Here is a 13,755-nt window from a genome sequence, read left to right as displayed (position 1 = left end):
ATGATTTTTCGATCGATAAATATTGATTTCATAAAAAGTGAGGTTAATCTATTTATTACCGACTAACCCACCTTTCGTAACAAAAATTACAAGCTATTTTTACCGAACGTTATATCACAACCGACATCATCATTTTCATCCACACATCCAAATAAACGATCTTTCATTGGTATTGATATTTAAAGAAACATTGTATCCCCTAATCTCTAAATGAAACTAGTAGATATATTAGAAGAAAATGTCATTCCTTTCAAATTCGCGATAGTTGCGATACATATGTTAAGTAAATAATCATACATGTAACAAGAGCCAATACATATTCGTGATGATGCAATCAACGAATGTGTGTGTATATGAAATCTTTCCTATGATTTCGTCATTTTTTTTCAGCCAATTAGAAGAAAATTTGCGAAAGTGGATGCACAACAGGTTACGTTGTTTCGCGGATTAGATCTAATGAATGATTTGCTGGTTGCCGATAAATGCTTACGTAAACACATATATCGCAAGTGGAAATCGAGTACACGCGCGTATGCGCACGCACCATAAACTTGGCAAAGGATGACGTAGATTAACACGGACTCGAGTGTAACCTTGATCCGTACATTGCAGCCTCTCCCTCCCTTTGCCCTGCGACCCCTGATCCTTCTATTTCATCGAAGCTGAAGCGCTTCAGGAGCAACATACAACTTACGTACATACATACATGCAATAAACCATAGACTTGAGAAGTGTAGACCGCAAATGCCGTGTTGAGAAAATGGCCCTTGTGGAAAAAGAAATAGAGATAAATAACAAGGTCTCTCCTTCCTTTTCTATGTATTAAAAACGAATATCTATTAAAAAGAGAAAAAGAGACCACGTAATATATCTCTATCTCTTTTTTAACGAGAACCACACTCTTCATAAAGCATGGCGGTCTATATTTCATATGTCTATGCAACGAATCAATGATGTGTGTGTACGTGTGTCTTCCACCGAAATTCATGCTTAGCCCGAATCCGAACGATACGTTGCGAAAAATTTACGAAGTGAAATCATTTCACCTTATAGGCTTATATGTATATACACTTACACACGGTTTTCCGGGGGGTGCAGGGGACACCGTGCAACAAGGAAGTGGTAAAGATATTATCGATTCGCTAGAGCTCACGAGTTAACGGTTTGTTTACACGAGCGTGGGGGAAAGTGCGCATGCGCGTCAGAACCAAAACAATAATAAGAGAGTAGAAGATTTGTGGCTAACGGATGAGCGGCCGCTCGCTTTAGCTCTAGGGAACGTTGCCGTGCCCTTTTTAATCTCTATACTTACGAATTACTCAAAATTGTAAACTTTCGACCTTTTATTATTCGAAAACAGTTATTTGTTGGAGGTATTGCAATCGTCAGTGGATTTCTGGATTCCGAACCGTACATGCTGTGTGAGAGCCGGAGCCAGACTTGCGTCAAAACGTGTATTATTGTGCAACGTGTGCTCGAATCGAAATGTAACACGATCGAGAAAGAGACGATGTTGACGTTGAAATAACTCCAATCGAGTTAAGAAAGAGATAGACAAAGAAGAATATTTTCGTGTATATACGTTCAAACGAATTTAAAACCACCGTGTGTACGTGTGTGTGGCCGACTACACCAATATATGTGTCCGATGAGGATGTGTTCATTCAATTCTTCGAACTAAAGCACAAGCAAAACTTGATGATTCGTTCACATTCGAGAAAAGGAAAGGCTTGGAGAGGAGGGGGTAGGATAAATGGTGCGTATTTACACAGTGAATCACGCGTTCCATGCGATTACGAGACGCGACTGCTAGTTTAGGCCATCTATGTTTACACGAACGTTTCTAAATATGTTCGTAAACATCAAGTGCACCTTTAACTGGGAAAGCTAGGCAGGCTTAATCAATTCAGTTACCTATATCATTCAAAGACAGGTTTATTCTACTCTGACAAAAAAATTACAATATATTTAAGAAACAATTAAAATAAAAAAAAACGGAAACAGTAAGCTAGGGAAGTATTTTTCTTGTGTATTGATGTGTGCAATGTGAAGAACCTTCTGCCTGCTTACGAAAGGAAAGGAAAAAAAGAGAGAAGGAGAAAGGGAAAGAAAGAGAGAGGACAATAACACGTTGGCCGAGAGCGCGGCTTTATTGTAGCCGCTGCTCGCCAGTATCGCAGACGTGGAGGTGTAAACACGGCATTCGTGCCATTGTCCTTTTGTTCTCGTAGCCGGTGAACGGGGGAAAGTAACCTACGCCATGCCGAGCGCCGAGGAAACAACCTACTTGATCGAGGTAGTGCCCAACACGACGCAGGACTTCCTTTCTCGCGACGTCGATCTTCTTGTCTCTCAAATCAAAGAGAACCTTCGACTATCCAGTTTGAAAGCTAAATCTAGCATCAGTCAGAAAAACCGACCATCACCATATCAAATACCTTCGAGGTCTTGGGCAGATCCCAGTAGCTGTGAGATGTGCGGCATGAAGAACACCGGTGGCCACGATCATCGTCATCACTTGGCTCATCATCATCACCATCACAAAAGGCCGACAACGAGAGACGACGACCCGTATGAGCTTTTACAAGAATTGCTCAGAGAAGGTGGTTTGATAAAAGAGGCTGTGAAGAGACTTCAAGCGAATCTCGTTGATCTGGATAATTCCGAGGAGGAGGAAGATGATGAACAATCGTCGACGGTTTATCGAAGAAAACCGTACTTCTACGATTCGGAGGACGAACAGTTACCACCGGTGTACAAACCACTTGAGCTGTGAAAATGAATTATAGTGCGGCCGGTATACGAGACCGGTATATGGAGATTTAAACAGATTTTTGTGGTGTCTAGACTACACAAAAGTGAAAAAAAGTTCGGTGTCCTTTATTAAAACAGTCATTCTTGTTCCTTGGTGTATCTTTCCACGGTTATACATTTGGTATACCTCGTGTGTATATATATATACTCTGTGTGTATATATTGTGTATGTGCATACATGAGAAAAAAGGGGTTATCAGGCGAGAACATATTCGCCCGTTAAGCGAAATATGTGTGTGGCTCGTATCGAAAGAAAGTACAACGAGGTAAACATAATTAGCCAAGAACTTACGGCCTTACATGGCCGTGTTTGTAAATATGGTATGTTGTTATCCGAAGTAGTTTCATACGCACGGATCGTGTAAATTCGGCTAATCTCGCCTGTATCGACGACTCACGAGGCTTACGTGGAAGACATGGCTGCCTCGATTCGAGCCCTCGGATTCGATTTACATGACAACAAGGTTCACCGATCTTTTTTCAAAACTGCGATTCTTGTCCCTCTTTGAATAAATGAAAAAAGATAAAAGGAAGAGTTCCTGAGTGCTGCTCTCGCGTCCAGGGTACTAGAAAGATGAGGTTTTGGAAGTAGTGATTGACAATTGAAATTTGCCGAAATCGTTTGCAACCTATTTGTTCTCTTTTTTATACAAAAACGTTTATAATTTTCTGTTTGCTTTGATAGTTATTACCTTTTTTGTAATTATAGAAAGTAATCTGGTAGTTAATTTGAATTAGGTATTTAAAAATGGAAAGAAGTAGTAACTTAATGTGCGATCTAATGTGAATCGGCTAGCATAATAATTCAGCATCCAATAATTTAATGCTTATTTAAGTTCATGTGTTACCTCCGTTATATATGTATATGTATAGTTATGATTATAGATTTTTTTAATGGCGTGAAATACGAGAAAGAGCACGCGTATGAACGAAAAGTATCCTATAGTATATAGGATATATTAGTTAAAGAATTTTGCTCGATTTGGTCGGGTTGTTATGGTCCAGTTACTACTAGAGGAGTTAACTATGTAAATCATCTGAGAAATCAATCAACGAATTATAGAAACGCCTTTTTACGCGCGGAAGCATCGCAACTCGAAGGATAGTGATCTCATTTATTTTTTTCTTTTTTATTTTTTTCTGCACAACGAACGAGAGGTATTTGTTTAAGGTAGAATCAACAATGTAGCGTTCGTTACTTGAGTTATATATATTATGTATATGTATACTTTCAAATTTAAGTTCTGTAATTGTACGCACACGAATTATCGCCATTTTATGCGTTTGAAAGTGTTTAGCCGACTTGCTTGAAGAGAGATAGTAAACCGACTTTGTTGTAAAAGTATATACGCGAGTGCGTGGGTTTCTTACACGACTGATACATGGTAGGTTTACATTCGCTCTGCATATATTAAGTACATATATAGTTATTTATCACTATCGATCGTTAGCGACGTAACAAACGCTGTACGCGCGTGTAAATTTGTTGTATGCATATTGGATGCACATGCGTATTCGGTTTAACGGTAGAGCATAATTCAGTTTACGATTTCGGAATTGATATGAAGAAAAATCCGGTAAAAGGTGGATTTTGTAATATATCGCCCTGTAAGAGCCGGACAAAATAAAAGCACGGTATCTCGTATCGTGTCATGTCTACATATTGTACAAATGTTAACTAGTTCACAACTACAAATATTACGTTAGATCACAGTTCCGATGAACGCACGTGATCATATGTATGAGCGAATGAATGGGGAATTAGCGCGTTTCTTCCTGATGTGTATTTTGTGCGTGTATGTGCAACGATTTGAGTTCGCATAGGTATGAGTGTGTAGATAATGAGAGATTTGTCTTTAAATTCACCGTTAAAGTGTAAATCAAGGAAGTTATATACCTCGTTGTGATTGCCGGATTTGTCATCCGGCGAACCTTAATTATAAATAAACAAGTAAAAGATTTCATCTTAGTCTTATTTTATATTTTCTTTTACCCAGTGAGTTGTATTTTAGGAAATTATTGTTTTCAGAATTTTTTATTAGCTACTATATTGATTTATGCATGTATTAATATTATAAATATTGTAATGTAGATTTTAACTTGTGCTGTTGCCATAAAAAAGTATCGGAGAAATTTTGTTACGAAAATTATCCAGTCACCTTGGTACATACATATATGGAAAACATATTTCATGCGTGAAGGTATTACAGGGACATCATAATATCCTCGGTGATTAAACGAGATAATCTTTCAATAAAAGAACAACAGAATCTTTGAGATATTTGAACTTCTTATTTAATGATCTTCTATTCTTAAAGATTCCTAAGTACATATTTTTTCAAATTTGTATAATGTAATATAAAAAATGATATAGAAATAACTTTAATATACATCAGTAAAAAATTTTAATTTTCTATTTTTCCTTAAAAACACTCAAAACTTAATGTATAAATGGTAGTGTAGTGGTCAGATAATAATACCGATAAAGTGTTTCAGTTACTTTTAAACAAGATTATGGGAATCAACTTATATTTACCGGTGCTTGATATTTACTCTACATACAGATAATGTTACGTAATGGAAATATTGTCGATAGCGAGGAGCAAAAGTAAAAAATTACAAAAGGGAATGATTCTTTACATCTATGTTATTATATTCATTGATAGCATCGTAAAATACGGTTAATAAAGAATATTGAGTTGTTTTATCGATATGATAGAATTAAAGGGAAGAGCTGTACGATAAATAACTTTTGACGTTTTAAATAATGTACGTGGCTAGATTGAAACATTTGCGTCACCTCTTAGAAATAGATGATAACGGAAATTGGTATACGTAAATAACATATACGCGATTATAAATAGTTATAGTTAAAATTATTCCTTTTGACATATATGAGTAATAATATGTACATACATATACATATGCACGCTCGTACGTTATCAGTGACGTTTTACGACATCCGTCTTTAATTAGAATTTCGAAATCAAGTAGCAGTTCATGAACAAATTAGTTGTCAAATCGTAATATTTCATCGATTCTCTTAAATCAGTTATAAATAAAAATTACACAACTAACAATCAAAATTTTAAGCAATGAATATATATATTTTAAAGTAGCCAGTCAGTTGCAAATATGTATACATAGAATCATGTAATCGTACAATAAAATTATTTATTAAAAATCAAAGTTAATTAGATATATTATTATAAAAGAAAAAATATGTAAATAGGAAATTATATGAAGCATGTTAGAAAAATTGGAAAAATTATTATAGGAAATCTGCAATTTATTGCTGTTATAAGTTAGTACAATAATATTTTTCATTTTTCATAGATAAAAGTTATATTTTTATACATTAATTTAGCTTATGTAAAACAGTGAGTTTTATACTCGTATAAAAATCACCAAGGTTTATTAACAATAATTCGTCTTGATTATTGATTAAAAATATTAGTCGCTAAATAATCAAATTTCAAGGTTAAATTAAAGACATGTTAAGTCATTTGTTTGATCTAAAATAATATAATATTAATTTACATTGATTAAAACATAGTGAATTTGACTGCTCTTTTTATTTGATTTAGATTCATGTTGTTTTATAAAGAATAAATTTAATACATGTATATATAACATACAGGTATGTAATGAGTAATGACTGGCAATGATAACAAAAGGCCAATCATTCCATGTCGTTACGCGGGAAGTTGCAAATATTATTGGTCGGTTGAAATTCATCACGTGATCCTTTAGACTGTTGCAGATAAAAGATAATAAAGTGGGTCGTGAATCGTACATTTGCGTGAAAAGTGATTTTACAAGTATCAATGGAATTTTCGTAATTTGAACATTGCATGAGTCATTGCTTACGTTACAAAGTCTATATTCAACTAGTGTCATAAGAAAACTATACTGTTCTGTCAACAAATCGGCAAATGAGAAAGTAATATGGCGGACACTGCGCATTTGTATGTATAGACGCAATTTATTGATTCTTATTATATCCCCCATATTAATTAGGAATCTATATACTGTTATTGAATATAAATATATAATTGTTATAATGATAGCAACAAATTATTTGTTCTTTGTATTCCAAATACTTTGTTGTTTACTTTTTTTCCCTTGTGCATCATTTTTTGTCCAACTTGTTTTCCTTCTTGTTAACTTGTACCTTATAATACCTTTACATAATGCTGTCAATTATATTGCTGATTGCTTTATTAATTATACCATAACGACTATCTTTTATTCCAGCAAATACGATAATGTTTGTAATGTTGAATTCTAATTTTTACAACAATATTTTGCCAAACTTTAAGGTTATGTTAAAGGTAATTTCCTTCTGCGCATGCGTGAAGAAGGATACTAGGTATACCCATATATACAGAATGTTCAAATTCTATATCTAATGGAAACATTAATACTAATATCACATTTAATACATAATTGAAGTTATAGAATTATAAATTGTTATTTAACATAACAATTATATTTATATTAATTTTTTAAATATTTGGACATATTCCCCATAAAGTGTTATATATACTATAGAGAATACTGAATACAGTCTATAACAAATATGTTTTAATCTCTAAAAATAAAAAAATAAAAAGATAAAAGTGTTAATCAGTGATTACTTACTTATCATATGTTAAATACAATTTCCATTTAATAAAATGTTACTTATCATTGGTCTTATTCTACTATTTTTTGATTATGTAAAGCAGATAATTATCGATAATTATGTACCGATTACCGATATTAATATCATTTTAAAACAGATTTTTGTATTAAGTCTTATAAAACTAGAATTTTATTACTTTGGAGTATTTTTCAAAATTTTAAATGTGTTTAATAAAAATTGAAAAATGTATACTTTTAAATATAGCAATTATAACTGGGCGAAGGAATTTGTATATCGGTAAAAAAATATTAAAGTGACGTAATTATTTTGATTGTAAGAAAATTGTACGTATATTGAATAAATTTAACAGTAAATTATTCTCATTGAATTTTTTAGTTATTTCTTTATCCTAAGAGCATATTTTCACTAATAAGGATAACGCTTATCTTGTTCATATGTAGTACTTTATAACTATATAATCTTATTGTTAATATTATTTTTTTATGATAAAGATATATCGAATACTCGACCTATTTATTTCTGTGCTATTATTAAATTGTTAATAGAAAATTATACCTACAAGAACTTTCAACGTTGTTACTAATTTTCTTCTTTAATTATTGTTCAGATATTTTACAAGGAACAATATAGCAAGATTATATTATATTGTAACATACAAGATGTTTTTATTGGATGGAAAGGTTTATATAAATTAGAACTGAAATTATTTGCTATTAAATTGGAAATTAGATTGTTTGTTAATGTAATAATAAATAAAACTTTTATTTTTTCGTATTTTTTATTACTTGATAAGTATAGAAATATCATTTTAGGAATGGACTAGAATCATGCTTTCAAAGGGGAAATCTTACTTTAAAAGTACCTATGTCCCTCTTTCAAAACAATCGGAAAAGATTAGTCGAACGCATTAACTCAAATACAAAAGTACCAACTACAGGCACTTTTATTGTTCTCGAAGGAGGAGTTGAGATTCCGTTTAATGATACTGATATATGCTGGCCATTCAGACAGGTAAATAAATCGTTAATTATATAGTACAGTAATATAACATATCTTGTTTATGTAATTTTTTTGTTAGGAGTCATTTTTTCAATGGTGTTTCGCTGTTGAAGAGCCAGGATGTTATGGTGCCCTTGATTTAGCAACAGGAACGTCCATTTTATTTATGCCACGATTACCGCCTGAATATGCAATTTGGGAAGGAAAATTACATAGTTTGGACGATTTTAAAAAACGATATGCAGTAGACGAAACTTATTATACCGACGAGATAGCTAAAGTTTTGAAATCAAAACAAGCAAATCTTCTTCTCACTTTAGTAATTTAGTATTTAAAATAAATATTTTAAAGGACTACATACACTTAGTTAGGGGCTATCTTATTTAAAAATACATTTATTATCGCTCGGAAGTGAAATGTAACTAAATTCTTGCGAAAAGTTATTTGAAATTTAAATAGCAATTTTTCGTCATAAAACAGTCAAGAAGAATATGAAAATTAAATTATTACTTTCGATACTGTTCTTGAAAATATATAGAGAAAAAATCACGAATAGTACAATTTCGAATAAAATTATTATTGATTCTACCTACGCGTATGTTTTCTTTTTAGTGAATAGCTTACTTAATTTAGGTCTGCAAACATATTTATTTCTTTTATTATACTTCTAGAATGGTCAAAATAGTGATAGTGGCTTGCAAGCAAAAGAGGCAACTTTTGATGGCATTAGTCAGTGAGTACTAGTTTTCTATATTTTCTACATTATAAATAATTTATTTATTTACATTCTATCGCGTTATAGGTTCAAAGTTGACAATAAAATTTTATATCCTGAAATATGTGAATGGTAAGTACTACAAAATTAATATTATACGGTCTGGTAAAAATACGTTAATTCGACCGAAAGAGTTAAATAAATGGCTCCAAAGAAGAAATTTTTATTTTATTGTAGAATATACAAGGTAGAACATATAAAATGTAAAAATTAATTACTATATATCAAATTGAAATTGGCGAAATTTCACACGATACATGGAAATTTAAAAAATTGCTATCGAAATTGAGCAATTGTCGATTTATTATATCGATATATATCGTTATAATTATTTTCTGTAAGTTTGTCACAAGTCTTTTACATGAAGCCTTTTAATAATGGCTCTATAAAATCGTTAAATTAAAAGTATCATTGAAAACAGGTTCAAGATATAAATACTAGTCATTATATCTATTTTAATTCAAAACAAATAATTTTATTGTATTCTGCAAGAGACATTTCATACTGCTTCATCTTTTCATTTCATAATTGGAGAAGGTACATTAAATAAGACACGAAGGAATTATTGTTAAACTTAATCTTATTAGATGCTTGTATGCTTTATGCAGATGATACTAGCTGGTCATGTATGGACAAAATTTTTAATGCGTATGAGCATGCAATCCTCTGCTTGGATCACTAAATTTATTATACGAAGCTATGAGTCCAATTCTGGAAAATACGCTGAACAACAAAGTCTAACACAGACTAGCCTTCTTGTAGAAGAGGGATTAGAAATACAGGAAGTGCCTTTAATTGTTAGAAAGATCAAAAATATTGAAACCATATGTAACAATAAAGATCAAAATAGCATTTCTATTATTGATAATTGTTACAAGGTTCCTGATATATCTAAGAAGATTAAAAGTAATGCAAGTTCCAAAAGTAACACTAATGTGAAAAACAAAGCATTAAACCAAAGAATAGACATAGAAACAGATGAGGGAACTGCAATATTATTTTATTCAGATCTTGACTGTTTCAAAGATTTGAACGTAGAAGAGGCATTGCAAGGATTACAACTGTTCAATGCAACTAATGGTGCCTATCCTACGTTAGACAACAAGATCTCGCAAGAAATCAATTGTAGAGTAGCTTTAGAAGGATTAAGAAAAGTTATAGACTTAGAAAATAATTGGTTTAAACAGAAGTCTAATAAAATGCAAAGAAATAGGCAGTTTGATGTTGATAATACTACTAGAGATATGATAATGAAACAATTGATTAAATTAATTATTAATAGTAATGATGCTGAAATAATAGTTCAGGGGCTGATAGCCCTAAAAAAGGATAAAGTTAGTCCATCTAGAAATATATATAGAGATTTCATGTGCAATGAAGCTTTAAGTCGAGCAACAGATGGAGAGTTTTCACCTGCACAATTAGTAAATTTAATAAAGATTTTATCATCTTATAAAGATTCTAAGTACCGTAAATCAATAGATACCTTATGGGTTGGTATTTTGCTTCAAGAGCAAGAGATTAATACATATACATTAGTAGCATTATTTAAACTATTAAAGTATTTTAATCAAAGTAAAAATATGGTCAAACTTATTTTAGAGAGAAAACTTTCTGACTGTTGGTTAAAATTAACAGGCACACAAATTGCAGAAATATTAGATTCTTTTCATGATGATGTTTCTGCAATGAAATGTTTAATGAGTGCCAGTAAGTGGGCAAGTATAAGCATGAATGCATGTAGTGAAAAAGATCTAATAAATTTTATACATAGTTTACATGTAAAAGATTACATTGATGATAGAATAGAAAGTACTTTACAAGGCTATTTGAAATCTAAAGTATCACAAATTGATGATTCAAAATTAATAGTTACAATTATGAATTATTGTAAGGATTTGCAAATCAGAAATGAAAGAATCCTGTCAGAATGTGGGGAATATTTTATGAAACATGCTATGAATATATCAACTTCTTCATTGTCTTCTATTCTTACACCATTTGGATTATTATATGTACATCCTCCCAATAGTACTGAATTTTGGAAAACTTTTGATGATGTGTTATCAGTAAAATTTCATGATTTGAAATTAGATGATGCTTTAGATATTCTTCTTTCTTGTACTTATTTGGAAAAATATCCTGTTAAATTTTTTGATAAGATATTTATTTCACAATTACTGCATAAAATTCATTTGAGAAATCATTCTGTATTCTCTAATCGCATAAAAAATAAGTTGAAATTACTAGATGCTACCATGTTTTTAGAGTCTAAGGAATATCCATCTTTACATTTTCCCCTAAGAAGAGTAGAGAAACCTTTAGTTTTAGATGTTCGAATTAGAAGAGCAGTGAACATGATATATCAACCATTGGCATCTTTGGTAGGGGGAGAACAAAAATTGAGTAAAAATGTGATATTGAATAGACTACCACCTATTAATTTCTATATTCTTGATATTCTTATACATCCGCATATGGTATCCACGTCGGTATTTCATTTGAATTTAGATCAAGAGAAAAATGTGAATACTGCAGTTTTTATTTATTTACCAGAGTATTATTGTAGAAATACGCGACATTTAATAGGACCGCAAATAATGAAAAAGAGACAGATTAAGAAATTAGGTTTTAAAGTTATGATGTTAGATTATGCAACAATACAAGAACTCTGGAATCAATCTAATAAATTGTTATCTTATTTGTTGAAAAGTTTACATTCTGCAGAAAATTCTGTATAACATATATGTAACAGAAATATAAAATATAAATTTCTCTATTTTTGATAGAAATTGTAAAAGTAGTCTAATGAAATATATTGTATAATGTGTAGAATAAAATCTTTCATAGATGAAAACTGAATAATTTCTTATATAATTATTGACAATTATATTATTATAAAATAAGATGTAAGTTTTATGTGAAGACATATATATTTCTTTTCTTTATAGTCGAGTCATAAAATCTCCACAAGAAATTAAGGTACTGGAATATGTGATTAAAGTTAGCTCAGATGCTCACAAATCTATTATGCAAATGGTGAAACCAGGATTTGCAGAATTTCAAGCAGAAGCAGCTTTTATGCATTATGTATACTCCATAGGAGGTTGTAGGCATGTTTCTTATACTTGTATTTGTGGATCTGGACATAATGCATCTATATTACATTATGGACATGCTGGTGCTCCCAATAATAAAGTTATAAATAATGGTGATATGTGGTAAGTTTTGATCTCTGACATTTTAATTGAAATTTATTTTATTTACAAAAAATATTATTTTTTGTCTATAAGCCTTTTTGACATGGGTGGAAACTACTGTGGATATGCAGCTGATATTACATGTAGTTTTCCAGTTAATGGAAAATTTACAGAAGACCAAAAAATGATCTATAATGCAGTGTTGGCTGCTCGTGATGCAGTGATGGATGCTGCAAAGCCTAACGTTCTTTGGACAGATATGCATCTTTTAGCAAATAAAACTATGTTAATTTCATTAAGAAGCGGTGGTTTATTAGTAGGCGATGTTGATGAAATGATAAAAGCAGGATTGCACGAAGTTTTTCAGCCTCATGGGCTTGGACACCTTATGGGATTAGATGTTCATGATGTTGGTGGATATCTTCCAGGACATCCTGAACGTTCATCAGCTCCAGGCTTAAGAAAATTGAGAACCAGTCGTGTTTTACTAGCTGGTATGGTTTTGACAATTGAGCCAGGTTGCTATTTTATTGATTGCGTAAGTAAAAAAACTGTAATAGATTATAAGAATGTGAAGAAAGTAGTGAATATTAAAGTTTTCCGAATCTATAAAGATTCAATAATATTAACAAAATTTTACATATCAATCAATATAAAAAAAGATAGTTGATATATAGTTATTAGATGCAGCACTGAAAAATCCAAATCAATCAAAATTCATCGTTGCTGAAGAATTGAAAAGATTCCGTGGTTGGGGTGGAGTTAGGATCGAAGATGATGTTCTTATAACGGAAACAGGCGTAAGAAATTTAACGGATGTGCCACGCACGTAAGTTTCTTGCATATTTTGATATTTACACTACCTGATATTTAAATTATTCGTCTTATAATTATATTCATTATTTACTAATATTTATACGCACTTTATTTGTTAATATCTGCACGATTTTTGATGTCACTTGCAATTAAAATGTAAGTATAACTTACAATAACACACCGTTTAATTATAGTGTGGAAGAAATAGAAGAATGGATGGCCGCTAGAAAAGAATGAAGTTGATTACATATGAGAAAACAATGAATACATCGTATAAAATATGCGATTGTATAACGAAGAATTTCGTGCGAAGAAACACTATTTACATATTCTGTTCCTTATGATATAAGAACAATTGTGATACGTCATATAACGTCATAAAATATTTTTACACGCGTTTCTTATAGCGCATATAATGCAATATTTAGTATCATAGGTTTAAGTCATGCCTTTATAAATTGTGTATAAAGAGAAACAAATAAAACAATATTCTTTATTATACA

General features: G+C 31.3%; 3 protein-coding genes across 3 annotated transcripts; all 3 read left to right on the top strand.

Moving 5' to 3' along the window:
- Positions 1 to 994: 994 nt before the first annotated feature.
- LOC138183409 (GSK-3-binding protein-like) lies at positions 995 to 4,778 on the top strand. Its single transcript, XM_069120279.1, has one exon. The coding sequence runs from the start codon at positions 2,261 to 2,263 to the stop codon at positions 2,774 to 2,776; it is 516 nt and encodes a 171-aa protein (XP_068976380.1). The 5' UTR covers positions 995 to 2,260; the 3' UTR covers positions 2,777 to 4,778.
- A 1,604-nt stretch (positions 4,779 to 6,382) lies between these two features.
- On the top strand, positions 6,383 to 13,751 carry Dip-C (dipeptidase C). Its single transcript, XM_069120276.1, has 9 exons — positions 6,383 to 6,782; positions 8,275 to 8,473; positions 8,541 to 8,780; positions 9,133 to 9,194; positions 9,264 to 9,308; positions 12,188 to 12,457; positions 12,530 to 12,974; positions 13,114 to 13,265; positions 13,447 to 13,751. Exons 1-9 carry the CDS (start codon positions 6,763 to 6,765, stop codon positions 13,487 to 13,489), a joined length of 1,476 nt encoding a protein of 491 aa, XP_068976377.1. The 5' UTR covers positions 6,383 to 6,762; the 3' UTR covers positions 13,490 to 13,751.
- Positions 9,315 to 12,180, top strand: LOC138183406 (FAST kinase domain-containing protein 3, mitochondrial). Its single transcript, XM_069120275.1, has one exon. The coding sequence runs from the start codon at positions 9,824 to 9,826 to the stop codon at positions 11,975 to 11,977; it is 2,154 nt and encodes a 717-aa protein (XP_068976376.1). The 5' UTR covers positions 9,315 to 9,823; the 3' UTR covers positions 11,978 to 12,180.
- Positions 13,752 to 13,755: the final 4 nt, after the last annotated feature.

Source organism: Bombus flavifrons, chromosome 9 (assembly GCF_040668555.2).
Source record: "Bombus flavifrons isolate JBK064 chromosome 9, iyBomFlav1_principal, whole genome shotgun sequence".
NCBI lineage: Eukaryota > Metazoa > Arthropoda > Insecta > Hymenoptera > Apidae > Bombus > Bombus flavifrons.
Note: the sequence above shows the minus strand (reverse complement) of the source record. Positions and strands in the feature narration are given on the sequence as shown.